At 41.4% G+C, this 26,326-nt stretch overlaps 2 protein-coding genes across 2 annotated transcripts; one reads left to right on the plus strand and one right to left on the minus strand.

Annotated features, from left to right (window-relative positions):
- Positions 1-94: 94 nt before the first annotated feature.
- Positions 95-16,334, minus strand: TMEM43 (transmembrane protein 43). Its single transcript, XM_072875760.1, has 12 exons — positions 16,176-16,334; positions 15,241-15,390; positions 13,408-13,542; positions 12,589-12,683; positions 10,629-10,678; positions 7,719-7,788; positions 5,826-5,896; positions 5,543-5,664; positions 4,857-4,931; positions 4,674-4,775; positions 3,029-3,146; positions 95-2,033 (listed from the first exon to the last, which is right to left on the minus strand). The coding sequence occupies exons 1-12, from the start codon at positions 16,185-16,187 to the stop codon at positions 1,831-1,833; spliced, it is 1,203 nt and encodes a 400-aa protein (XP_072731861.1). The 5' UTR covers positions 16,188-16,334; the 3' UTR covers positions 95-1,830.
- A 213-nt stretch (positions 16,335-16,547) lies between these two features.
- On the plus strand, positions 16,548-26,112 carry CHCHD4 (coiled-coil-helix-coiled-coil-helix domain containing 4). The gene is made up of 3 exons (XM_072875761.1): positions 16,548-16,678; positions 18,783-18,881; positions 24,947-26,112. Exons 1-3 carry the CDS (start codon positions 16,657-16,659, stop codon positions 25,240-25,242), a joined length of 417 nt encoding a protein of 138 aa, XP_072731862.1. The 5' UTR covers positions 16,548-16,656; the 3' UTR covers positions 25,243-26,112.
- The last annotated feature ends 214 nt before the right edge of the window (positions 26,113-26,326 follow it).

Here is a 26,326-nt window from a genome sequence, read left to right on the forward strand (position 1 = left end):
AGTTCATGTGGGAGCTACAAACGAATCCCCCATGTACCTGGACATGAGATGTGCAATACTGAAATGTAATAAGAAAGAAGCCTACAGACCAACCTTTTGAAAACTGTATTTTATTAAACATACAAAAGCTCAGCACTTCTGTAGAAAATGGTATCTTCATCTCTAATACAGGAATGCTGGTTAGTTTCCTGCGTGGTTGGTGAAACAGCAGTCCAACACTTCTTTTTCCCCCCAGTGGAGTGCAATTCTTAATTGGTGGAGCAAAAGCTGGTGTTAGCGAGCAGCAGGAAGACTGCACAGGATCGCTAACGCATGTGAGCTGCGTGCATGAGACCACCTGCACCTCCTAGAACCTTCCACTCGCTACTACTGCTTTTACCAGAGGAACCAAGCCGTGAGACTGAATTGACAACATTGAAGTACCAGAAGAACGAAAAGAATTAAGGCTAATAAAGTAATCACTGCTTCTCAAAACATTGATGATTTATAACTCAGATCTCTATTTCTGTACCATTTGTAGCAAACATTTCCTTCTATGTATGTTCAAGTTAAGTTCCTTTGGTACGGGGAACACTCTTCTGACGGTCATAACTGGATTTCACAAATGAAGACATGATTTTTCTACTGAATTGTGTATACTTACAGAAAAAACCCCACTGGAGCATAGGGAGGGCACACCTGGAAGCCAGACTCTACCCAGCTGGAGAGAGACATAAAACCAGTACCAGACAGTCTCTAATCTCAAGTACTGCTTACAGCAGAAATACGTAAACATGAGCCATCACAACACTACAAGGCGGCATTCCTCTAACGTGATATAAAGCTCAAGATTTAGGCTACTAACATCTATGAAATCTAATCAGGCAAAAATGTTTTCATTATTTAATTTTGGGGAGTATGTTCATTGTCCTTACTAAGTGAAATTCAAGAAAGAAACAGTATACACAGCAAAAAAATCCCAAATATTTTAAAGAATATACATTCAATTATAAAAGTTCATGTTGTTTCACAGCAGCAGGTTTTATTTTTAAAGGTTAGTGACCTCCGAGTATCCCCTTAAAGAAGTGCAATTCGACGTTAATTTTTTGAAATAGTTATGCAGTGGTATAGTCCACGCTACCATTTTGGATGCTTAACCAAGAACAACTGCAAAGACTTTTAAAAAGTTGGGGAAATCAATGCTTTGTGACAAATCCGCCCTCCCTCAGAGCACTGCTAACCTGGCCACTCGTTATTTCAAGTTACTTTGAAACTCCTCAGTCCAAAAGCAGACATTTTACCTAAGTATTGTGTGAGATTCAACTAAGCTGTGTTTTTCCTTTGAACACATACACTTCCAAAGGCATCAGCCAACGAAGTGTACACGACTGTGCATGTAAGAAAAGGCAGCAGAGGGCTTGTCAGAGACAGGAACACACATGTATTTCCTATGGCTATCTAATCACGGTCCGTGTGATAAAGATGGCACTTTCTCCGTAACACACAAGGTGCCCCACCTGTCAGTGAGGACTTGCCAGTTCTCAAATCAGGGGGAATTAGTAAGCGGCAAGAGGTACAAATCTGCTTGTTCACTGACTTATAATCACTACAGACACTCCAAAATGCTTTTTTCCCCCCAAGTCAAATGTCACTGACTTCCTACCAACGGCATCCTATAGTTGTATTTTTCATGGATAACGTGTAGCAACAACCACATTCAAGCTCCCTCCCCAACTCTTGGTGCACACTGCTGAACTGTGATATGCTGTAAGCACGCTGCAGTAACCGGGACAGAAATGCACTTGAAAAGTTTCTAACCAGGATTCAGCGCAAAACCCAACCACCTCCTTCTCACTGCTGCTTCTTTGGTGGAACACGAGATTTCGCAACCACAATTGGAACTACAGAGAGCAACCCGATCAGCAAAGCCCAGAGAGGGCGGTAGAAGAGCCAGCCGATGGAGATGGTCAGGAGCGACAGCGAACTGGCTACGCAGAAGGCAAATGCTTTTAATCCAATGTTAACCAGATCTCTCACAACAGGAAACCAGTCCACTGCAGAAAGAATTAAACAAGGGATAAAGCAGTTGACAAGATGATAATTTAAAAGGAAGTCTTATTCATGCCTAGGATTTGCATGCTAACTATTGCAATCAAAAGACAGACTCAAATTATTTATCAAGAGCACTGGATAAGGCATTTCAGCAGAGTATCCTCAAGGCATTTGATAATTAAGCAGCAGCTAAACATCTAAGACAATGGTATCTTCATCTCTTCAGACAGAAAGTAATCCAAAATTAAGTCTGAAGTCTTGGCCACAGCTTGAGAGGCAGAGTAGACTGATAGCCTTGCAGCTGTGGAACAAGTCTAGGGCAACTGAGACAATATGCTAGCACAAAAATTAATTTCTGGCAACGATAAATCTTGCAGTAGCATGTATCTGTGTAAGTAAATAAGGGGGGGGGGGGGGGGAGAGAGAGCACACCGCTACAAAGCAAATGATAGCTTTGATGTTTGAAGATTATACAAGTTGGAGGCACTGTCCTGCTTTTCTCTAAGTTTTTATTCCAACATTTTTCTACGCTAAAAGGATAAACAAAAACCTTTTTTGCTGTGCCTTCACAGTAGCATAGAATAACCAGACACAAAGACATGTTACTACACAACTACTAATTAAGACCTGTTGGGGGGACCACTTGTGTATGGGTGTAGAAAGTAATTGTACCGCATCACCTTGAGTTAAGACTTGAAAGAACCAGCCCAGTGCGTGCTTTGGTTTCTGATTTTGGCAAGCACTGGGCTGGGATCTTCCGAGACTGGCGATAGATATTTGAAAATTTTTTTTTTAATGTTCACAAAGCAACCATCTGGTTCTGGGATCCTGTTTACTTGCAATTGTCTACAGTGACTTTCAGATCAATCCAGTCTGGGTTCAAACCACATTCCTCCTGATCTCTAAATTAATTAATTGCATATGTGAGCATGAGAGGACCTCTCTAGGGATTATGATCCTATTTCTAAAACATTTTACTTTTCTGTAAAAAACTTACCCAAAGTGTAAAAGATTCGGGTCATTAGGCTGATGCCTACAAACATTGCCAGCCAGCCTGCTGCACGGAGGGCCCAGGTCTTCATGGTGTTACTCTCATGCTCTTTCTGAAACACTTCCTGAAAGCAAACACCATTATATGCAGCCTGTTTCTCAATTCCTTTTGAGATCCTCTTGATTCCAATATATTATGAGCAAACCAGAGCTGACAGTATTGTAGGAGTACAAATTCTCTCAGAGAAGATACATCGCAGCTCATTCTGCAGGGTCTTTTTGCGCAGTATTGCTGCACGCTACAATAGATTGCGAAGTGCAGCACAAGGGAAAACAGCATTTTTCTAAATTAAGACAGCTAAACAAGCACCGTTCGACACACTATAGCCACAGGCAGCAAGCACACAGTTTTTGCTGCAAAAGGATACATTCACCATTACTGTGGAAAATAAGACACTAATAAGTAAATGTAATAAGGAGGAACAATCTGACTTCACTATGTTTGGAGGAAGAGAGAAAAGGCAACAATATCCACTGATGGCTGAAGGAAGGGTATACGAAAGCAAGCAAGCAGTATGCAGGGAAGAAAAGACAAAAGGTGTGTGTATATTGCATCAGGTAAAGCAAAGAACCTATTTGCAAGAATTCTGAGTACGAGTTTTCCAAAATGGCTTGTGTGCCCCTCTGGCTCTATAAAATGTACACATGAAGATGGCTAAGATATAATAAAGCACTTAATGGGAAAAGACGTGTACGACTGATTGACTGCTTGTACATACAAGTACTCTACAAATTATTCATTTGTAGTGAGTTAATTTCCAATGAACTAAAATTCTGTCTAATGAAGATTCAGAACTCACAGCCGAGAGATGATTCTACTGCTACTCTCTTTCAACTCAGAATAAAAGCCTTTTCAACTGCTTTTGGGAGCTCTTGTAAATTCTTCACATCTGGGATTTTTGCAACAGGGCATGAAACAATCATTAATGGAAACAACCCTAGTCAAAGGAGTAAATGAATCACCAAATTGCTGGAGCATGCAGGATTTATTGGAGCATAATGCTCTGCCTGAAGGTTCTTTCTCAGCCAGAATAGCAATAAACATTTCAAACAAGCCTAAACTCCTGTTATTAGAAGCTGAAGAGAGGACAGCTCCTACAGTTTGTTTAATCAAAGCCTGATTTTTACTATTTTTATATAGGACCTTTTCAAAAGCACGTGCTTGCATGTGTAAGAGGGAAACTACCAAAGAGAAAATAAAAGCAAAATGAGAAGGCACAGGAAGAGCCTTTAAAGCAAAGGATGTGCAGCAGCAACACAAGGGGATTTAAAAAAAATAAATATACAGCTACTTTAGCCATAGTTCCTTTTTAAAATTAAAAAAACCATCAGGAATAACTATAGCCAAATTATGTACTGCTAATGGGCGAAGCATGGCATTTTGCTGCAACACAAAGAATGTGCAGAAACCTGGAAGGCAAACACAGGCTGTAACGCGTTGTCCTAGAAAAAGCAGAGAGAAAAGCCAATGTTTACATCGAGCATCTCCTCCTCTAGAGCAAGGCTGAAGGAGAATGGGGGCTTACTCCCCTGCTGCTTCTGCACTACCATCTCCAATTCTAACTCTTCACTAGGTCGGTGTGGTATCTCACCTCCACAGAGAGTTCCCCAGAGTACAGAATCTGCAGGACATCTCCAGACTTGGTATGATACGGAACCAGTTGATCGCCTTGCTGGCGAGCAATCACAGTCACCTTGGAAGAAAGGGAAAAATATTTACTGGTTACTGAGTTGGGAACAGAGATTGCAAAATACAGAAACAGCTGAAGACTCACCTTATCAGCAGAGCCCAAATGGGGGTCATCTCCACTCAGACCTGCATAGAAGAACGAGACACGAAGGTCTCCTACCTACAAACAAGAGAATACTGGAAGTCAAGAAAGATTTCTTTACAAAGGAGAATCACAGGAGAGACATGGGAACACCCTTTAAATATCAACACTTTTTCTCAACGTTTATGTCAAGCTGGAGGATACCCAGAATGATTTCCAAGCTGTACTTTTTTCAGGCCTAGTTGATAGCCGAAACAGAGTAGCTCAAATGCTGTTTTGCAATACCCCCCCGATTTAGCTGCAGGAGCACCTTAACACCAATGAGATCCTATGTTCATCCCTTGTCATTTCATCTTTTGGCAGAGGAGGGCGGGCAGCACAAGCTGACAACAAGCTATTTCATTGTACTCCATTCAGTACAGCAAGGCAGAGGTAGAATCCACCTCCCAGCACCATCCCGTGTCTTTCCATTTAAAAGCATGGCAGACTCAAGAAAACAGAAGACAAAGAAGCAAGATCAGAAGCTTCCTGCAAGACAAGCACTCATGCTGAAGGACTATACTAAGAGTGTCATCGTATGTGATGGCCTGCACTCCAATTTCTACATACTTAAATAGAAATGGGACATGCCCCAACTTTCTTTTTCACATAATAGTAATCACTGCTTTGGTTTATCTTTCTCATCTTACTTCTGGACGCCTGGGGTTCTCGCTGTGGTAAAAGTAATCTCCTCCTCGGGTAACATCAGCATGTGGATCCTCAAGGTTCGACAAGCTCAACTGCTTGAAGTCATCAATTTTATCCACAAGACCTAAGCAGAATAAAGAAACAAGCTCAGGTCTGGTGTCTAACTTGGAACAGCCAATTTGCTGGCTGGCTTCCTGATTATCACTTGAAATGACTGCCATTGTGGAAAGAACCAAAGTCTGATGCAACAGCAGACACAAAGCCAGTACAAAGCAATATCCTTACCCTTGGAAAGAACAAAGCTGCCAACCTGGACGTTAGGAGAAACAGCAGTGAAAGACTCCACAGCCATGGCACTGAGGAACAGAAAGAGTCCCTGATTAGTCCCAGAATTGTGATCAAACTCTTGATTTGCAGTATGTAATTTACAGCACATAAAAGGTACTATGTCAAATATCAGGAGAAACACAAAGAGCTAAATGGCTGTCATAATGTGAAAACAAATCCATCAAGAAACTATGTCCAGACTTCATAGTGTTGGAGCCATTGAAATAAGTTAAGATAAGATACGACTGTCTCATCCCCTGGCCTGACCACAAATTCACACTATAGGACTTCACTAGTTTTTTCTGTACTGAACCTATAATGGGCTGAATGGAGTTCAGCTCTTAAGAGGCTGTTCAGTGGTGATATAGAGGTTTTGAGTGACAATGAATTAATCACATTCCTAGATGAATTCCTGCAACATTTAACTACACTCATAAATGCACTTTATTTCTAGCCTGAATTTATTTAGCTTCTGCTGCCAACTGCTAGATCTTACCTGCTAAATTAAGAAACCTAGATCATAAACCTCCATATAAAGGTACTTCTACATCATGGCCAAGTTAATTAAATTCCAAACTCAGGAATCCTTTACTTATAGACTTGACTTCATTCTCATAAGTAGTACTACTAGAATCTCCTTGGCAGTAAACAACAGATTTTATTTTCACAAATGTCTAAGTTGCAGAAAAAGATAAGACGGATGGACGGAAGGAAGAAGACATGTAGTACACACTTAAAATAGTCTCATTAATGCTAGGCATGAATTCTAAAGTTCTGCATGTCTACGTACACCGTGCTGTCTCACGCAAGGATCCACCACAGTTATGCTCAGTCTCCTTGGTTTGTACCAATACACCCAGATGAAATGCTCTTAGCTGCAGCACTTTTAAAATTATGTACTGCAATAGCACTAAATCAAAAATGTTTCTTACTCTCAATTGGGGATTTACATTTACTGGATAATCCTTGGAGAATTTTCATTAACAAAAAAGTGTGCATGGGGATGAGACAGAAAGCAGGTATGTCATCTGTACATCCTTTTTTCCATTATCTCATCTATACAAGTCTGATAGTTGGGACTTATAATCAAAAACACATAGATCTTCGCTTTCCCTCTGAAGTAATACTTCCAAATAAAGAACGGTGTATTTGGATGAGCCCACAGAACCAAAACAAAGTTCTGGAGATTTTGCAAAGTTCAAAGTGTTTTTGAAATTCTGCTCCTACTATCTCTCCAGCTGTACTTTTCACTCACACATGATGTTTTTTTGCCAGATGGCATCCTGCATCCTAAGGAACCAAGCAGGTGCTGTGAGAATGACAAGCAAGCTAAAACCTAGCATTAAAAATGGCACATTGTAGTGTAAATAGAATGCTGCAGATGAGAGATATATGAAACAAATTATATATGGGCGATTGCCACAAATAAGCCTGTGAGCTCATGCATGCTAGCTTAGAAAAAGCAGCATGCAAGTGGTGTGACAAGCTCATGGGATGCCTGCTATTCTAACCCTGTACTTGCACTAGAGGAAAGAATTAGTAATAGACTGCACTAACAGACAATAAAAGTCAGAAAGGAACCCGTTCAAGTTCTTCTACACGGAGACTGCGTGGTCCAGAGGTAATATAATAATAGCCTGATGTTGAGCCGTTACTAATGAATAGCTTAATTCTGGTTCCACCAGGCAGCTTTGAACTGCTCTCCACTCTCTATGCCTTAGTTCTCCCAACTACTAAAAGACCAACAGTTTCCATCTACCACACTGGGTCATGAAGATTAGTCATTCAGCTTTCATCTTTGATCAGATACAGTGACAGAATCTAGAGGAACTGTGCTAGGTGGTTAATTACCTAGGGTTTTTGTGTCCAATTTCTCGATCAAAGTTTCTGCTGTTCACAACTTCCGATTTCCATTCGGTATCTAAAGAAAATGATATGAAGGTTGGGGAGAAAACAGGAAAAATTGCCACTCAGACCTTAGTTATTGAAGACACCTTTCGATCAATGAATCAGTTCTAAGTTACACTTGCAGTAATAATGTTTACATGAAAATATGTATGTGATAGTCTGTACTGATACTTAAATCCATCTTCCTAGCATATTAACAAGGAATGGCAGGATTTAAAAAAAAAAGATTTTAGCGATAAAATTGTAACTCAACTACGCTCAGTGGGAGCTTTGCTGTGGGGTTTGATTCCTGGCTGCACTCTTCGGGAGTAATCTGTTTTTGTGAGTGTTGTGGTTTAGCCCCAGTCAGCAATTAAGCCCCACACAGCCGTTTGCTCACCCCTTCCCCTGGTGGGATGGGGGAGAGAATTGGAAGAGCAAAAGTAAGAAAACTTGTGGGTTGAGATAAGAACTGTTTAATAATTGGAAAAAATATAATAAATTGTAATAAAAAGGAAAACAAGAAGAGAGTGAGAGAGGAACAAAACCCAGGAAAAAAACAAGTGCTGCAACCGCTCACCACCTGCTGACCGATGCCCAACCCGACCCTGAGCAGCGATCGCTGCCCCCTGGCCAACTCCCCCCAGTTTCTATACTGAGCATGGCGCCGTATGGTATGGAATAGCCCTTCGGGCAGTTTGGATCAACTATCCTGGCTGTACCCCCTCCCAGTTTCTTGTGTGCCCGGCAGAGCAGGAGAAGCTGAAAAGTCCTCGACTAGTGTAAGCATTACTTAGCAACAGCTAAAACATCAGTGTGTTATCAACATTATTCTCATACTAAATCCAAAACACAGCATTATACCAGCTACTAGGAAGAAAATTAACTCTATCCCAGACAAAACCAGAACAGTGAAGAAGGCTGTGAGCTCTGCTGGAACTAGCAAATTTCAGTGCAGTCAAGCAACAGATAGAGATGGTACCTGTACGTGCCACTGTCAAAAATTCATAATGCTGCCTTCATTCAGGCCACAGCAGCCTTCCCACATCCCCAGAGCAGATTCCAGTAGGTTTCTTGAAACTCCTATGAAACTAGAGTCCCTTTTTTGAGCAGCTTCCATATTAAATATACCTTGCTCTACTTCCGTGAAGGAGTAGAGAGGCAGGAAAGGGAGTTTGGTTAAACAGTGGAGTAGGGATCATTGTAAGGGATATTCTGGTGTATTGGGTACGTGGCAAGACTTTGGTAGTGGGGGGACTGCAGGGGTGGCCTCTGTGGGAAGAGGTCAGCTGCTGCCCTGTGTTGGACACAGCTGGCTCCACATCGAACCCACTGCAGGCCACAAGCTGAGCCCATCAGTGAAGTTTGGGGCACTTCTGTAAAAACATTTTTAAGAAAGGGCAGAAAACACCAAATGGGGAAGGGAGGGAACAAAAAGAAGTGAGAAGCAACAGAGGGAACACCAAAGTCAGAGGAGGAGATGCTCCACAGCAGAGCAGATATTCACTGCAGCATGGGGAGAGCCCATGCTGGAGCACGGGAAAAGTGTAAGAAGGGAAGAGTGGCAGAGAGAAACCACTACGTACTGACTGTAAACCTACCCCCACCCCCTGCACCGCTCACTGCTTCACTAAAGGGAGTGAGCATGAGCTGTGGCAATAACAAGGGGGGGGGGGGGGAGGGGCAGGCAAGGGGAGAGGAGTCTGGAGTGACGTTGAGCCTGGGAAAGGGTGAGAGCGCCCAAATCAGTAATTAAATATTTATTTTAATTTACAATAAATTAAGTTAATTTTCCCCATGTTGAGTCTGTTTTGCCCACGATGGTAAAATTGGTAAGCGATCTCCCTATCTTTATTTCAACCCACAAGCTCTCTCATTCCTGTCTGTTCTTCCCAATCTCTTCCCCAGTCCTGCTGAGGGGGAGAGTAAGCAAGCGGCTGTGTGGGCCCCTGGCTGCCAGCCAAAGCTAACCCACCACATCTAGTAACATACACAGTTTTACTGGACAGAATCCATCTATCTTGAGAGGCAGTTGTTTTTTTAAATGCCATTTCTTTTTGTTCCCTGCCACTGTTAAGGCTGTTTTTCACAGCTCACAACCACTAGCTTTGCTCCTTATGTATCTTCGTGCTGCAGGGTCCCATGCTTCACTGAGCTGGGGTATTTTTATGATCACACCCAGAAACTGCTGCACACCCACGTTACACATCCATGTGCTTTAATCAGAGATAAATGAAGCACAGAGACTAATCTCCAGATATACGATGACTCAGAGTTATTTTTCTGCCACTGGGTAGATCAGAATAATGCTCTCAGTTCTGCTCCTGCCAAAAAAGCATTTGGCAAAAGCCACAGCACACATCAGAAGGTGCTGATGGTTTTCATTAGCTGGTATCAACACCTAAACAGACTGTCAACAGGCTGTCTTACAGGCTGGAGCTACGCTCTTCTTCCCTGACTATTCTCTTCTGCTCACACCTGACATATGCCCAGTTACTCCACTTGTGAAGAGTAATCTCAGGCATAGCTTTGAACGCACTCTCATCTCTGCCCATCTCCTGTCACTGAGGACCTTATGGGTCCCACTTCTGGAGCATCCTATCCCTGGATGCTCTGAACCTCTAGGAGTTCCAAGACAAGACTTTCTGTAGTAGTTGCTTGCTAACAGCACACCTCCTTTCACCTCAGTTCCCTCAAGAAAGGAAAGTCCTGCCATTTGTTTAGGAAACAGAATTTTTGCTTATTTCTTCACATTCCTTTCCTTTCTTTCCCAACAAGAAAATACAGGGTTTACAACAAAAATCAAAATACACACACATAAAAGTCCAAAGTTACATGCGTAAAAGAAAAGGGACTTTCTGTTGATCAACTTACTGTATGAATACTTTGTCTCTTTCTTAATCTCACCATTCTCTTCATATTCCCTGCAGAGAAAAGGGGTGGGATAAGAACCAAAACAGTGCACACACACCCCCGCTCAGGGCAGAACACACTTTACAAATGAAATGCACAGACAGCTTGCTGGCAACACAAACTTATCGTTACAAGTAAACTAACTCATCTCTGAACTACCTACAGACATAGATTCTCTGTACAAGGAGAAAACTACACACAAATGCTAAACACCCACAACCCTTTTATTCCCATGTTGCCAACAAGGAGTTGACTAGATCGATGTGGAACAACCAATATTAAAGACAGTGAGACAAGCTGACCTAAATCAACACGTCTTTTACAGATGCTGCACCATAACCATGTTAAAACTGAGAAGTTATTTTTTGCACCTTCACAACCTCTGACTTTTTTTTTGTATGACACAAAAGGCACTTGGCACGTGAGTTCTGTGGAGTCAGACCTACATAATAGCTAATAACTTTTACACTACTGTCAGTGGAATTATTATTAATAGCAGAAATGTTTTTCCCCTTCTGCTTGCAACTATTATCAGAGTAGCTAACATCTCATTACAGTTTTGTAAATCCCCTTGAAAAGGTACCTAGACTGCAATATTCCCTATTATAAACTAATCTGAGTGTCTCTCAAGCAACGAAAATTTGCACTTTACTTTCACATCTAGAAATTAATGTTGGCTTTTGATTATTAAGGATAAGGGGTAGCAGAGTCTTCTAAAAATCGAGAAATCATGTCTCACTTTAATTAAGTACTTCAGTTTGCACACATATGAAGTACAACAGAAATTAAGAGATTTCTCTTACAGTCACATGCCAAAACGTCTCAAGTGTCCACAAGCCTGAGAAAAGAATCTGACTTCTAGATTCAATTGGATACAATAGGGTTTTTTAATTGCTTTGAAATATTCTAGTGTATGTTAGGCTGTAGGTATCAACCAGGCAGGTTTTGGGTCAATGGGTTTATAAGAGTTTATTCTGGAATTCATAATTGAAATTGCTGGGTTCACTTACTTTTCTAACAAAAGTTAAGACCCCTTTGGGAGATTTAAAAAAAACCCCAAAAAACAACCAACCAACCAAAAAAACCCAACAAATAAATCATTGTCATTGTGGAAGAAAGGAATTCAAGGGAAAATATGATGAAATTTCTGGATTCAGCAAAAATCTTTTTGTATTTCCTTTTTGAGGACAGGGAAGAAAATTGGCTTGAGGGTCCATGATTAAGTTTTAGAGAATGGCGGCAGGAAAGGCTTAGCAGATGCAGAGAAAAACAGGATTATAAAGTTTTATTTGAAAAAATTCAGGACCAATTATTTTGGGACAATGGTTTTGATTCTGCTAATCAACTAGCAGGCAGGGAGTATTATGGGGGTGGAGTTACAGAAATCCCGATGGGCACAAAGTACATCAATAAATAAAAGAAGCTTTAGGAACATTAGAAAGGATAGAAATCAAGTGAGTCTTTGGGAAAAACACAAGTGGTTTTTTTTTTCTTTTTCATAAATTGGTAAAGATCTTTGAATTCTATTGACAACCCATGTGATAGAAAATAGATCAATGGGCTCTGAGGTGGCCCAGCATCAGACAACAATAATGAAAACAAAAAACCACAGCTGCAGCATGGAGGCCAAGCGACCCCATATGAAGTTATACAAAATCAGGAAGTGGGAAACATTTGATAAAAGGCCTTGGATGTTACGCAAATTTTATCAGATGCAAATTCTGCAGCATTGACCATCTACAAAACCTGACATCTCCAAGGAAATGAAAGTGACTCTCTAAAAGAAACCCAAGAGCTCTAGAATTCTCCTGCCATGAAGACTCGTTGGGTTATTTTGGGGGTGGGGAGAGAAAAAAAATGTGATGGGATCCTGTTAATACAACAGCTTTATAAACAACTTCTAAAGATTTATTTCACTTACTTGGAATCTTCATATTCTACCCATTGGTACATTTCCACGTTACGCTTCAGTTTGACAGCCTGGATGGAGAGCCCGTAGCCGGGATCAAACAAAGGCTATTTAAAAATTAAAGAAAACACAAGTCAGTATAAATGCCGTACCTCACAAACTCAAACACTGTACTTTTATTATCAAACCCATTTACATACCTCACTGTACATAGTTAGTACTATGTTAGACACAGCTGAATATGAATAAATGTTATGAAAGACAAAAAGGAGCATCTCTTTATATCACTGATAAATCTGACCTAAAGAATCATCATCAAAAATTATTGCCATAGTGAAGAATAAAACCAGAAATGCTGGCTAATGGTATGCAGGCCCAAGTGTTTAAATCAGGGGAGATTTTATTTTGCTGGAAGCTACTGTGCTGTGTTACCTTCTGCAATGCGGGCTGACCACGGAAAATGTCATCGCTACTGAAAAGTCAGAACTTGCAAAGCCTCTGTACTGCAAGAGCCTAAAAACTTTACAATATCATGAATACACAACAGGTTCCCTATACAAAGGGGAATTGAAATTATCCACCAAAGGCAGTGGGAGGGTAAACACAGCTAGAGGTAGCATGTTGCTTGGGAGTAGGGAGACCAAAGCTGTACAGCATCTCCCTGATTCCAGGCCAAGAACCAAAGCTTGGGTGGTAGCCGGCAATGCTTGCAGGGGAAGAGAGAAGCTATGTGTCTTCTCCCTGGATGTCAAACATAATTTTAATTGGCAAAGACTTTTCCTTCCCTCCAAGCTTGAAATACTCATATCTTCAAGATACTATTTGATTTACCTTAGATGTACTCAGAGCGCCAGCTAAGTGCACCAATCTCCCTTCATTCTGCTGAGACACACTGTGGATGCTATCAAGAGGGATCACAAGAGAAAGTCCCTCATCAAGAGATTTGGCTGTCCTTAAAGCTCGTCCCTGCAATCAAGAAAAGCAAAATCAAGTTGTGGAGAATCAATGGTACAGCAGTATTTTGTGAAAAAGGTTAGCAGACAAGTGACCTGAAGACCGCAAGGAACGCTTGTATACTCAGCCTCAAGGCATATTCTCGAAATACACTTGTACTTCTCCACTATCTCTTTCTCTGCATCTGACACAGTTTGGGGCAGTACTTCTTACCCATGCAGCAGGACCATTAACATTGACTAAGCTTCTCATACACACATAGATTATTCCTACAAGGGTCCAAAGTTATTGCTCTTCACCTCTTACCTTGTTCATTATTCACAAATAACTGCAAAAATTATGCCAATTACAGTCCTTTTTCCACAGACCCATATGACTACTTGGCAGAGGTTTTCCTTACCATCTGTGTTGGTTTTGGCTGGCATAGAGTTAATTTTCTCCATAGTAGCTAGTATGGGGCTGGATTTTTGATTTATGCTGGAAACAGGGTTGATAACACAGAGGTGTTTTCATTACTGCTGAGCAGTGCTGACACAGAGTCAAGGTCTTTTCTGCTCCTCACCCCACCCCACCAGTGAGTGGGCTGGGGTTGCACAAGAAGCTGGGAGGGGACACGGCTGGGACAGCTGACCCCAACTGACCAAAGGGACATTCCATACCATATGGTGTCGTGCTCAGTATATAAAGCTGGGGAAGAAGAAGGAAGGGGGGAACGTTCGGAGTGATGGCGTTTGTCTTCCCAAGTAACTGTTAGGCGTGATGGAGCCCTGCTTTCCTAGAGATGGCTGAACACCTGCCTGCCCGTGGGAAGGAGAGAATGAATTCCTTGCTTTGCTTTGCTTGCGTGTGTGGCTTTTGCTTTACCTATTAAACTTTATGTCAACCCACGAGTTTTCTCACTTTTCCTCTTCTGATTCTCTCCCCCATCCCACTGGGGGGGAGTGAGTGAGTGGCTGGGTGGGGCTGAGTTGCTGGCTGGAGTTAAACCACCACATCATCATGTTATGGTGTGCTTTCTCCTGCAAAGTCACCGAAACTGGGAGTAGTTCTCTTTCCTCTTGTAGAGGTGTAAAAGGAATTCTTGGGTGAAAATTCACAGAATTCTGCTCCCCCACTCCAAAACTGCCAAAAGCATGTATGTTTGCAATGGTGGGGTGTTAGCATTCCCTGCTTACTTTAATTATTTTTTCAGTCTAAAACCAAGACATAAAATAACACTGAGAATAATTAACACCCTCAGTTTTGCAACATGGAGTATGAATGCAATTATAATGCAATTATGCAGTTTATGCCTTTAATGCAATTATAACAACACTAGAAATGAGGAGCTTATGTTATCCCAAGAAAAGAGAGAAGACTGGAACGTGGCTGGCTCGTACAACCCTCTTTCAGTAACACTACAGCCTGTTCCTGCACCAGTTCACAGGTTTTGGATCTTATCTCTCATCATACGCTGCCATTGTCTCTACCACACTCAGTTCTACAGAAAGACTATCTGTGGCTCAGTGATTTTACTCTTCTGTTATATCCCAAGGATAAACACCAGACTCTCCAGACATAAGAGGACTCTCCTGTCCTCTTTTCATGGATGAAGTAATAAAGCTTTAACATGATCATTTTAGTAAGCCTATAAATGCAAAACTAGTTGAATTGTCACCTCAGCTGTGACATTTTAAAGCTGTGTATAAACACTGACAGTATTTCACTTACTTCATTGGTAAAAAGAAGGTAGAAAGACAGAAGAAATGTCACAAGTCCCATCAACATGCCTCCAGAAGTCTCGCTGAGCCTCTCCAGGAACCCTGGTTTGGACTCACTTGTGATTTTAACATGTTCTTTTCTGCTACCTGTGTCAGAGAACTGTTGGAGATAAACCAAAAAAATGCAATATTGGTGTGACAGGGGAAGGCATTCTGTTTCAAAATAAGTCTTTTAGCTTTGTTAATACTTCTGCTGTACAGAGCAGCACCTCTTGCCTTGGACCAAAACTTTCCCACGCTTATTAAATGCCTCATCACACTTTTGAGACCAGACATACAGTCAATAAATAAAACTCAAGCCTAATGGAAAAAAAATGCTATTATAGTAGTTCAACATGTTCCTTCAAGCTTTCTTCAGTCTGTCTCTAGGTTCCCTGTTTGGTGTCCACATCCCACATTCAGGCCATGACAAATTGAGTAATACTGCTGAATTCCAGAGCAACTAAAACATAGCTATAAATAACAAGTTACATTTTACCTCACCAGTGGTAAGCGCCTGCATACTTTAAAAGAATTGCATCTAGAGCAACAAAACGAGATAGCTTAAAATAAAATTGCTATTGCTGTCCTAGCCGGTGCCACATTAAAGCATGAAAGCCCAGCGGTTTATCTGCACGTATGCTGGCTGTGGGAAATAACCAAGAAGTAACTTCAGATTAGCACACGTAGCCAAGGCAGGAGGTGAGGCTTTTCTTTTGCTCATGTCGAGATGCCAGGCGGCAGGCGGGATGTGACAGCGGCCCCTCCGCTGCACCAGCCGCTGCACAGGGCCCCTCGCCTCAGACAGGCCACCCCGGGGGAGCGGCCGGAGCGGGAACGGGCCCACCCAGGGGACCGCCCCACGCAGCGCGGAGTAACGGCAGGACCGGTCCGAGCAGCACTTACATTCCTCGACATCTTGAGCCTCTTGACCCCGCCAAGTACGATCCCGGAGAGGCCGCAGGAACCGCCGCAAGAGCCGCGCCCTCCTCCTCCGGGCTCAGCCAGCCCTCCCGCCTCCGAGCCGCTCCCCGCCCGGGGCGCCGCCGCAATGTATGCCGGGACACGTAGTTCCCGCCTGGGGAATGTAGGCCTCGCCGCCGGGCGCGGGGCAGGCTGGGAGATGTAGTCCAGCGCCGAGGCCGAGCCTGACAGAGCCGGCTGCTCCCTCCCCCGCGCCGGCTCTCGGGCCGCGGCCGGCAGGAGGTGCGTCAGCGGCCGCCGGCGGGCAGGGAAGGCGCTTCCGGAGGCGGGAGGTCATAGCGTGGAGCAGCGCGCCGCTGCCCGGTGCTGTGGTGGTGGTAGAGGAGGGGCGGCGGGAGCGGCGGGGCGCCGGTGGGGTCGGTCTGCGCGCGCGCTGCGGGGGAAGGCACCGGACGGCTCCGCCATGTCCTACTGCAGGCAAGAAGGTGCGCCCAGGTGTCCTTCCAATGTCACGCCGCCGGGACAGGCCGGGCGGGCTCGCCCTGAGGCGGCCGGGGGGTGGGGGCGAAGGGGGCGGCTGCCCGCTCACCTCGGCCTGTGAAGGGAAGGCGCAGTCTGAGGGGAGAAGAGGCGCGAAAGCCTCCCGCGGGCCGTGTGTGGCGGCGGGAGGAGGGCTGCCTCGCCTCCCTCCTCCGACCTTTCTCCTCACGGTAGGCGGGAAGCCGCGGCGGGGTGGTTGGCCGTGAGGCGGGAGAGGGCGCGGAGCGCCTCCGCCGGCCTGCGCTGTGGGGGCCGCGCACGGCAGCGGGCTGGGGGCTGCCCACACCCGCCTGGCTGCGGCAGCGCCCCGGGGCGAGGTGGGGCGCGGGGCGCGCGTCCCGGCAGCAGGTAGCTGCGGGCGTGGTGAGAAAGTGCCGCCCTGCAGCTGGTTGTTGAAACAGCCCCGCGAAAAATGGCCGGAGCTGAGCGTGTGTGCACCTCGGGGCTCTTGCTTCAGCTCGCCAGGCTTTGCTGTGGAGTGGCTGAGGCATGCGGGCATGCTCCCTGTCGCGGCGCGGAATGGTATCCACTCGTAGGGGTTAAATTTCTACGAGCTTAGCTTAAATGGCCAGAGGTGGGGTTTTTTTACCGTTTTAAGGAAAACACAGTTGATGAACAGGGTGGGTAGAGTGAGCTTTATGTTTCTGTATCTGCACAAGGTGTTATGTTGTACGGGTTGTGGTATTCATGAGGCTTGGCCACTTCATATCCTGGGGGATATATCCCCCCTCCCCCCCTTTAAGTAATGTACAGTGACTAAATATAAAGTTTCAAACTGGAAAAAAAGCCATTCTGTAGTTCTAAATGCCATTTTGAAATTATAAACTTTGGCACACTGAATGCCAATTATAAACTGTGGTGAGGTAGTCATAACCTATTTGCTTTATGTTTTTAATTTATTTATTTTAACAACATCTTGGATCTTTGCAAGATCTGTAAGCTGTCTTATGGCATCTTACAAAATTACAGTGGCAAGGGTCAGAGTTCATATGTTTCTAGTTCCTCTTATGTAAGTAACTACCGGGCATTCTCCATTGTAAAGTTTGCTGGAGTACAATGCAGAGTTGACAGAAAACTGTTTCCCTTTTAAAAAGGGTTTAGTTTCATCTGTTTCTCGGACGTGTTTAAATGCATATTGGTTACTGAGCAAAGGAAAGGGAGTTGCTGAACATCTGCTAGTTGAGGTCACGTTGAGGGGCAGGAAGATACTAATTTCTAATATGTCAAGTCACTGTAGGGGCCTTTATGAATTTGGAGAATGAAAGGAAGTTCTTGGGGAACTTACCATTTTTTTTTCCACTCAGTGGATACTCAGTTGTACATTCAGAAGAGTTTCAGCTAGCAGTTCTTTTCTGTTTGTGTCTGCCTTAGTGTTTTTTATAGTTCTACAGAGTTGTCAGAAAACTCTACTTGGGTTTCTAGCCAAGCCTCCCCTACCCCACTACAGAACTTCTTTGTTAAATCAAGAGTGTCACAAGAGCGGGAAGTATGTTGTGTTGTTCTTCTGTCCTTGGTAATGTTCACAGCACCTTTCAATATAGCTGGTTCTACACTGTTAAGGTGCTCTTCAGTATTTAATTCAGATAATTACTGTAAAATATTACACCAGTCTTTAATGGAGAGTACTGTTATTAATAAGTACCATATTGAACACTTTCCTGTAATTTAGTGTAGTTTTTCTTCCACTCTTCCTTTTTTTGTCTAACTCCTTCATTTGGGCTGATCCTGGTAACAGAGTAGTTTGAGCTTGTTTTGAAACAGCTTTTTAACTTCACAGTTCAATGAACTGTACTGTGATCTGCAGCCATTACAGTATGTTGCTATGAAAATTGGAACTTTAGAAGACTAGAATTTGTTGTGTATGTGTTCCTTTGAACCAACGACTGTTCTAACTGAACGTGATTGATAAGTACAATAGAATTCATTCACTATTAACGTTAATGCATCACGTTGAGTGTCTCATGACCTTGTGGTGTTCAGCAGCTTTGTAAATGACTCCTTCTGTCTCAGCTTTTTCTGAACTTTTGCTTGTTGTCTCCTATATGGTAGGAAAAGACAGAATTATATTTGCGACCAAGGAGGACCATGAGACACCAAGCAGTGCTGAGCTGGTTGCAGATGACCCAGATGACCCTTATGAAGAACAAGGTCAGTAGTAAGCAGAAGAACGGAAGTAAGAAGTGATACATCACATATATCATATTCTAACAATCTTAAAAAAACAAGAACAACAAAAAACAAACCTTGTATGAAGTAGGAACAAATTATTCATTCATTTTTAAAGACTGAGGGCAGCTGGTTATTCAGTAGATAAACACACAAACTCTTGGCAGTTTTAACTTCCAAATTAGGACATCACAAATTACATGCTTTCCTTACAGTGGGGTTTTTTTCTACACTTTTAGTGATCTTTCAAAGTGGCCTATTCAAATACATCAGTTGATGGCTTATAGTTTTGGTTAGTAGCCAGAGATATCCAGAAAAAAATCTTCCTTCCTTTCTTTTATTAACAAAGTTAGAGCTTAACCAGTGAAAATTATGGTTGTTTTTTCACTTTTTTTAAATGACAAAGTGCAATTTTCAGAGAAGCTGAAATGAGTTATGTACCGCTGTCATTGATGTGAGTTGCTCATCTGCCTGTGTGCAGCTGAAATTGCCTAATTTGGTGATCTCTGAATATCTGATTTAATATAAATTATATCTGACTAATTCTGTACTATACTAGTAGCAACATAATCAATAACTAGTAGTAATATTTTTCAATGGCACATGACAGGTAAGTTCAAATTACTCAGTTTTCAACTGTAACCATCTTGCCTTGAAAAGATGCAAGTTAAAGGTTTCGGTAAAGATTACAGTTCTTATATGAAGTAGATCTAACCTGCAAATGGAGATTTAAGAGAGCAGAATATTTCTGAGATCAAGACTTGTAATATTCTGGTTGCACAGAGCATATTTTAGGTTGTTTCTAATGCGTAAATGAAATAATCTTCCTGTCATGATGATTAAATAAATTTTGCCCTAGGTTAATAAATTTTCATGAACATCTGTCAGTTTGGGTTAAATTTTCTTCTAATTGCCTGTATGCTCACAGGTCTTTTAGCCTTTTCACTTTGTGTGAAGTGATCTCATTGCTTTCAGCTCAGCTGAGATTGAAGTAAATGCTTCACCCTTTTTGAAATTTTGTTAGAAAGTGAAAGTTAAGGACGTGGCTCTGACCTGTAGAGGGCAGCATTTAAGCACAGTTTAGCAGCTGGAGCGCACAGGGTCGCTTTGTTAGCTGATATGGTATGTAGTTTAATTTGAACTGTATCTTCCTATGTCATTAAAATAACTTTTTTCATACACAGATTTGTGCTGAAATGATTTTGCATTTAGCTGCCTGTCTTGGCTTCGTTACAACTGTAGGTAGTCAGTAGATACATGTAAAAGTTCCGCTTGTCAGCGGTGATGAGTCCGTTCAGTTTTATAATGACCCAAATTAGAACAATGAGAGTTTCAGTTTCAGAAAGGTGTTTAAAAACTGCAGTTTAGTATCTGTCAGGAATTCTTCTGCCTTGTATTTTCAGGTAGGTTGTTTTGCAGGCTAAAACCCAATACCCAAACTGCCTATTTGGTGGAAACAATCTATGCTTTGGGATTTGTCGTCATCTTCACCATGGGAATGGTGCTTCAGCCCCTAAAGATTTCAAATGGAGACGCCTACAGGCAATAAAACCTATGTGGCTCTTAGATCTGTTATTGCCTTGACCAGGATGGAAGATGGAACCTACAAATGATTCATGTGAAGTAGTTCATCCCTAGGTGGAAAACAGTGTCTGAGGAGAGCTCATTTTTAAGAGTATGTGCTCCTGTCAGTATGCTATGTGGAAGTGAAATAAAATGGGAGGTTTTAACTCCTGTCTCAGGCAAATTTAAAATTCATTATTGGTCTGTTAAGTGAAGAGTTAACAGCCTGTAATGATCAGATGGTGGAATTAAGTTCCCCATTCCTTTTCTGTGGCCTGTGTCTTTCTGTTTCCTCTGAAAAACTGGAGACTGCTGGCGAAATAAAGCAAAGAAAGATACTTTTTCTAGATATCACATCTGGAGAACATACAAACCCTTGGAGATTTTATCATTCACTGAACTGTTACGTCACCTTGTGTGGTGTACAGCTAAACAAAGTGGCTTGCTGTTTAGCTAAGTAAATTCATGTATGCAGTCTGTATCGATGTTAACATGTGGTTGTTTAAAGTTCACCTGTCTTCCCCCTTATAATCATTTATGGTCTTTGGTGATAATTAAATATTCTGTTAGTAAAGGGTGTCTATCTAGCAACAGCATGTGGATGCATATTGGTCCTATAACTAGGCATCTGTTTTTGACACCAGCTTTTAAGAGGAAAGGGAAGGGTGCCCATCTCAGATCTAGCATAATAGACAGACATACTACAAAGGCTTGGAATGTGAACATAGAGAACAATTCTCTTGGTACCTCTAAAGAGGGGATTCTCTTCCTTCTGTCTCACGCCCCACCCCTCTGCCCCAAATTACTCTCTTTCTGGTTGTACATATACCACAAGTATATAGTCTTGTGCCATATATTTGGGTAATAAACTAGCCAAAATTAAAAGAGCCACTTCCTCCTTGTTTAAATGCCGTATTCATTGATTCCTCTTACGTGTATTTTGCTGGATATGGAAAGGCCATGGTGAGGAGGAGAGGTGGTGGTTTGGTTTTTTTCCTAGCAATCCTATATTTACAGCATGTTAGATCACTTGCTTCCTAAACTATAGAGCAGGGAAGAAAACAGAGAAAGCCAGAAGCTAGTTATGTCAGGGACACCTTACAGTGACAATGTGTGTCTGTGTGATTCAAAATGAGAAACTCTGTAAACTCTGTTTAAATACGGTTAATAAGTTTGGGTCAGGGTTTTTTTGTGTGTTGGTTGGTTGATTTTTGTTTGTGGTTTTTGTTTTTTCCTTAGCATGGAGTAAGTTACTGCCATGTTTTAAGGGTTCTCTGAAAACTTCTCACTTGAATGATCTCGGGCTACAATGCTTCAGATCAAAACAGAGAAACAATTGACATATCACAGAATGTAGCTGCATCTAATGGGAGTGAAGACTGTGGGCAGGAAAGACATATGGGCAAAATGTTTTGGAGTATGTGGAAGTGCAGAAGCTCTGGCTTGTGTGGTTTTTATTTAAAAGAAAATTGGAAAGGGCTTTGCTGTACATAAAGTAACATGCAGGCTTTTCTAATTTAGCTTCTACTTTGAATAGAAGACTTGGTTTCCAGTGCTCAACTTCTGTGGCATATTTAACTGTAATGACTCTTTTCATCATTTCTGTTGTGCTATACACAGAACAGTCATATCTGGGAAAGAATAGATTTATTATATAGATATACAATAATCTGTATTGTTTTCTAATACAGCTGAAACTTTTATTTGAGGTTTTGTTTTTTTGTAGGGGCCTTTTTCATACTTAAGATAAACATGTAGTTCAGTATTTTTGGATAGCTCTTATTTTGCTTCAGGCATTAACAGACATTAGTCTTCGAGCAGTCTACTTTAGTCAGTAGATCACTTAAGAAAACTTGTGCTCTGTTTCCCTTAGGAGAAAATAAAGTTGTATAGTATTCTTTTTTGCTTCTATCAGTAATGAGATTTATTTATTTATTTTGTTCTATCAGTTATGAGATTTTGGTAGGCAAAATGTTAATGGCTCACTTTAAGCCAAAAACATTGAAAGAAATGAAGCCATGTGAAATGGGAAGGCAGACAAACCAGGGTAGGTTCGAGTTACACTGCAATATGAAATGCTATCTCCAAGTTCACTGTATATGCCTTTTAACAGTTGTGGCTGATGGAAGCAAATTAAGAATTCATTTGCAGCAGTTTTGAAATAGTATTCTCACTGTAAAGCTTGTTTCTGGTCTTATGTGTTGCAGATGGAAGAATTTAAATCTAAAGGATCTCTAGTTTTCATTGAGATCTTTTCTCCCATCAGTTAGAGTAATTTCTTATTTTATTAGGCTTATTATTAAACCATGGTTTCTGTGCATATAACATCCAACACTGATGCTATTTCAGTGATCAAATAGGTACAAATCAATGCTCATGTGATATACAAGAATGTATTGTTTATGGGATAACTGTTAGATTGTTGTTAAAATTTGCATGCTTACAAGGCAGTTCTGGTTCTAAAAGGAACAATTTATTTTAAGAGAATTATTTTACAAGCAATTTTGTTGCTGTGGTGTCTTCAGGAACATTTCAAAACTCTTCATGTATTTTTTCTTTTTGAAGTATTAGCAAAATGAGTATTTAAAATGACTGGTTGATATCGGTGAGGAGGAATATAGGACTTCAAAATCTAGTTTCAAAGCAAGCTGTATTTCTTCTACTCTGTATGATAACATCTTTCTGCTTTATGTCATCCTTGGCAATAAGGAATCTCGCACCAGCCATCCTTTTCCTTGTCTCAGAAGTTCTGCTTTTCTTGCAGGCAGCTAGAGATGCCATGGAGCACTGTGCTAGGTATATCTTATCAGTACAGTGATTATCACAGATATTTTTTACAAAACTATCTTGCCAAATAAAGCGTGATTTATGAAAAATGACAGTATTACTGTAGCTGACTAAATCATGCTAAGGAGACTGTTACTTTCTTTAATGAAAACGAGACTGATCAACACTGAGATTTGACTGACTCAGTGTAATTTTCTGCTGAACTGCATTGACTGAGAGCACATGGTTGATTAATTGCAAATAAGAGTAAAATTTTCCTTTCATTCCTTTTAATATAGCAATAAATATGATTGAGCTGCTTTTGCTGTACCAGTACATAAGATTCATGATACTGTGGCCTAGTGTCCAAGGAGTTGCTAGTGGGAGTGAAATGTACGTCTGGAACTTCATGATCCCACAGGACAAAGACAATAAGTAGGCTTACTGAATTCTGTGGAAGTATTTTAGGTAATGTCGAGTTACATCAGGCCCTAAATACCATTTCATCTCTGGATCAGAATTAATGCAACTTTATTTTCTGACAATAGTATTTTCATACCCGCTTCTAAAGGGAAAGTACTGAAACTTCAGGTTTATGCACATGCTGTTAGCTTCTGCCGAAACTCAACCTGGAGATGAAGTTAGGGAAGTCTACTGGAGAGGAGGAGAGCAAACTGTTAAAGTGGAGAAGAAACCAGCTTGGATCACAGCACAGTATTTCTGTTGTTCTTTGTAGATGAACATAAGTATATGTATGTTCATGCAAAGCAGAGAAAGGGAATGGAGATATATTGCTTTAGAGCAATATATTAGAGGCTCTAGAAGCCCACACGACCAAGTCCATTGTATTACATTTCTATACCTGACTGTTGAAAAGGTTTTCTAAAACTTAAAGGAAATTAGTTCTCTGGCTTGCTGCTTGAACTTCATTGTGCAAATCAGTTGATGTCTCAAAGAACATATGCCCGTTTAAATCTTCACCTTTAAACCTATCACTGAAGTATTTCTGTGATGATTTTAACTGTTCCAGAGCAGAAATTTACAGCTCTTCCAGTTTAGAGTCTAAAATGAGACCTAACTCACTTTCAGTTGTGATCTAAAGCACAATTTGGTTTCTGGGAACCAGACACGCTGGCATGCTCTCACTATTCCTTGTGTTCTGTGGCATGTGACTTAATCTGTGTCTTACAAATAAACTGATTTTCGTTTTTGTAATTCTGGTTTTCCAGTTCAGATTTTAAGGGGGAAAGTTGTGGGTTAGTATTCAAGTGGTCATTTAAAACAAGAAGAAAAATGCATCCATCCAACTTGATTTAAAAGAATTCTAGTCTTAATACTGGAATTAAAGTCTTACGACTTGTATGACACGATTTTAAGGCTTGCATGTTCCCCTGACGTAGTCTGGCAAGTGGATTGACTTGACTTCGATCTGTTTTGCAGTTTCCTTAGAATATTCTCCGTGGTCTGTAGTCCAGGGAGAAAGGCTTAATTCAGGTATCGATATAGAACTGATCTCGCTTGTGCCCAGTAAAGGATCATACAGATTAGGGATAGAAACAGACTGGCCAGGAAGTGAAAGGTGTTTAGCACCCTTGAAGCTACAGAACTAACATGGCATTGTTAGTACTTCAACTTATACCTGCAGCCTAGCAGCTTTCACTGAATGAAATCAATTTGTGGAAGGAGCGCTTAACTTTTCTTCTCTCTTGTTTGTTCAGGATTGATATTGCCCAATGGAGATATCAATTGGAATTGCCCATGTCTGGGTGGAATGGCTAGTGGTCCCTGTGGGGAACAGTTCAAGTCAGCCTTTTCTTGTTTCCACTATAGCACAGAAGAAATAAAGGGATCAGACTGTGTGGACCAATTCCGTGCCATGCAGGAATGCATGCAAAAATACCCGGATCTTTACCCTCAAGAGGATGAAAATGAAGAAAAAGAGAAGTCAAGCAAAGATTTGGAAGCTACTCCTATGGAGGCTTCTGCTGCCAAAGAGGAGAAGGGATCTAGCTAATGAAGATGCAAGGAGGCTGTTGTCTCCATTTCTCATTTTCAGACACATGGACTTTTGCAGTATAGTCTGTCTTTTTGAGTAGTCAAGAAATGTTTCACCATTGTTCTATACACTGTATCATAGAAAATAATTTATTGCTGAAGGAGAAATCTCAGTGCTACAGCCTTGCAAATAAATACTGCAAAAAGAACGAGTATGTGTATGTATTGTGTAACATGCTATCAGAAACTGTTAATACTTCAACAGCTGGTTTTTACCCTCAAGTTCTCCTTGAGTTTTGACTTGAATAATGTCTTTAAATATATATAGCTTTCAACTAAAATTCCACTAGCATACTAGGTCTGTCTTCATTTCAGTATGTTCTGATCAATAGCTGCTCTGTTTTTCATGTATTCTGTTCTATTAATAGAAATTGCATTAAATGATTGTTTTTCCTTAAAGATTTTTCTTTTGCCAGAGTGATACAGGACATTGAAAATGCCCTAAATCTAGTATTGATAAAACAATTTCAAATGGTCTTACTAGATTATGGTTGCATTTTGCTACCAGCATCAGGTAAGGACTGCCAGAAAAATGTTGAAATGTGCATCTCCTTTGATTTCATTTACTTACTGTGATGGCTTTTGCATTTTTAAAAACAGTGTGTTGTACAACCATTGATAAAGATGAATGGAAAGAATGTTGGTCACTGGCTTTATTTTTGCTCTGAAACCCTGGTTTTTGGGTTCCTTTAGTACCTGTTCCTTCAGCATATAGATAAGTCTTGTAAAATATTTTGAGAATACAATAAAAATGTTACCTGGTGTAATGATCTCAAAACAGATACTGTGACTTAAGTGCATATTAAAAAGCAAATACTTTTTACCTTCATTGAAAGCTCCTGTTTCTGTGTGGTGTGGGTTTTGTTAACACTGCATGTATTTGAGATACTCTTCTGTGTTGTAAGCAGGCTTTGAATCAATTTGTGGGTTGTGAAGATCAGTTGCTCCAGCTTGTCAGATTTTTATTCTTGTCTCATTCTTTTCTCCCCAGGCAGGAAGGCATAAAAAATGTAAAGTATTTTCAGCAGCTATAGTAGACTGTG

The sequence above is a fragment of the Ciconia boyciana genome, chromosome 11 (genome assembly GCF_034638445.1).
Source record: "Ciconia boyciana chromosome 11, ASM3463844v1, whole genome shotgun sequence".
In the NCBI taxonomy this organism is placed as follows: Eukaryota; Metazoa; Chordata; class Aves; order Ciconiiformes; family Ciconiidae; genus Ciconia; species Ciconia boyciana.

Bases quoted from the DNA above. Each gene is read 5' to 3' on its own strand.
- CHCHD4 (XM_072875761.1), top strand. From the start codon at position 16,657: ATGTCCTACTGCAGGCAAGAAG. The intron at 16,679-18,782 runs GTGCGCCCAGGT...CCTATATGGTAG, and splicing joins GTCCTACTGCAGGCAAGAAG to GAAAAGACAGAATTATATTT. The intron at 18,882-24,946 runs GTCAGTAGTAAG...TTGTTTGTTCAG, and splicing joins TGACCCTTATGAAGAACAAG to GATTGATATTGCCCAATGGA.
- TMEM43 (XM_072875760.1), bottom strand. The intron at 10,679-12,588 runs GTAAGTGAAATA...TTTTCTCTGCAG, and splicing joins GTAGAATATGAAGATTCCAA to GGAATATGAAGAGAATGGTG. The intron at 7,789-10,628 runs GTAAGTTGATCA...CATTTTCTTTAG, and splicing joins AGAGACAAAGTATTCATACA to ATACCGAATGGAAATCGGAA.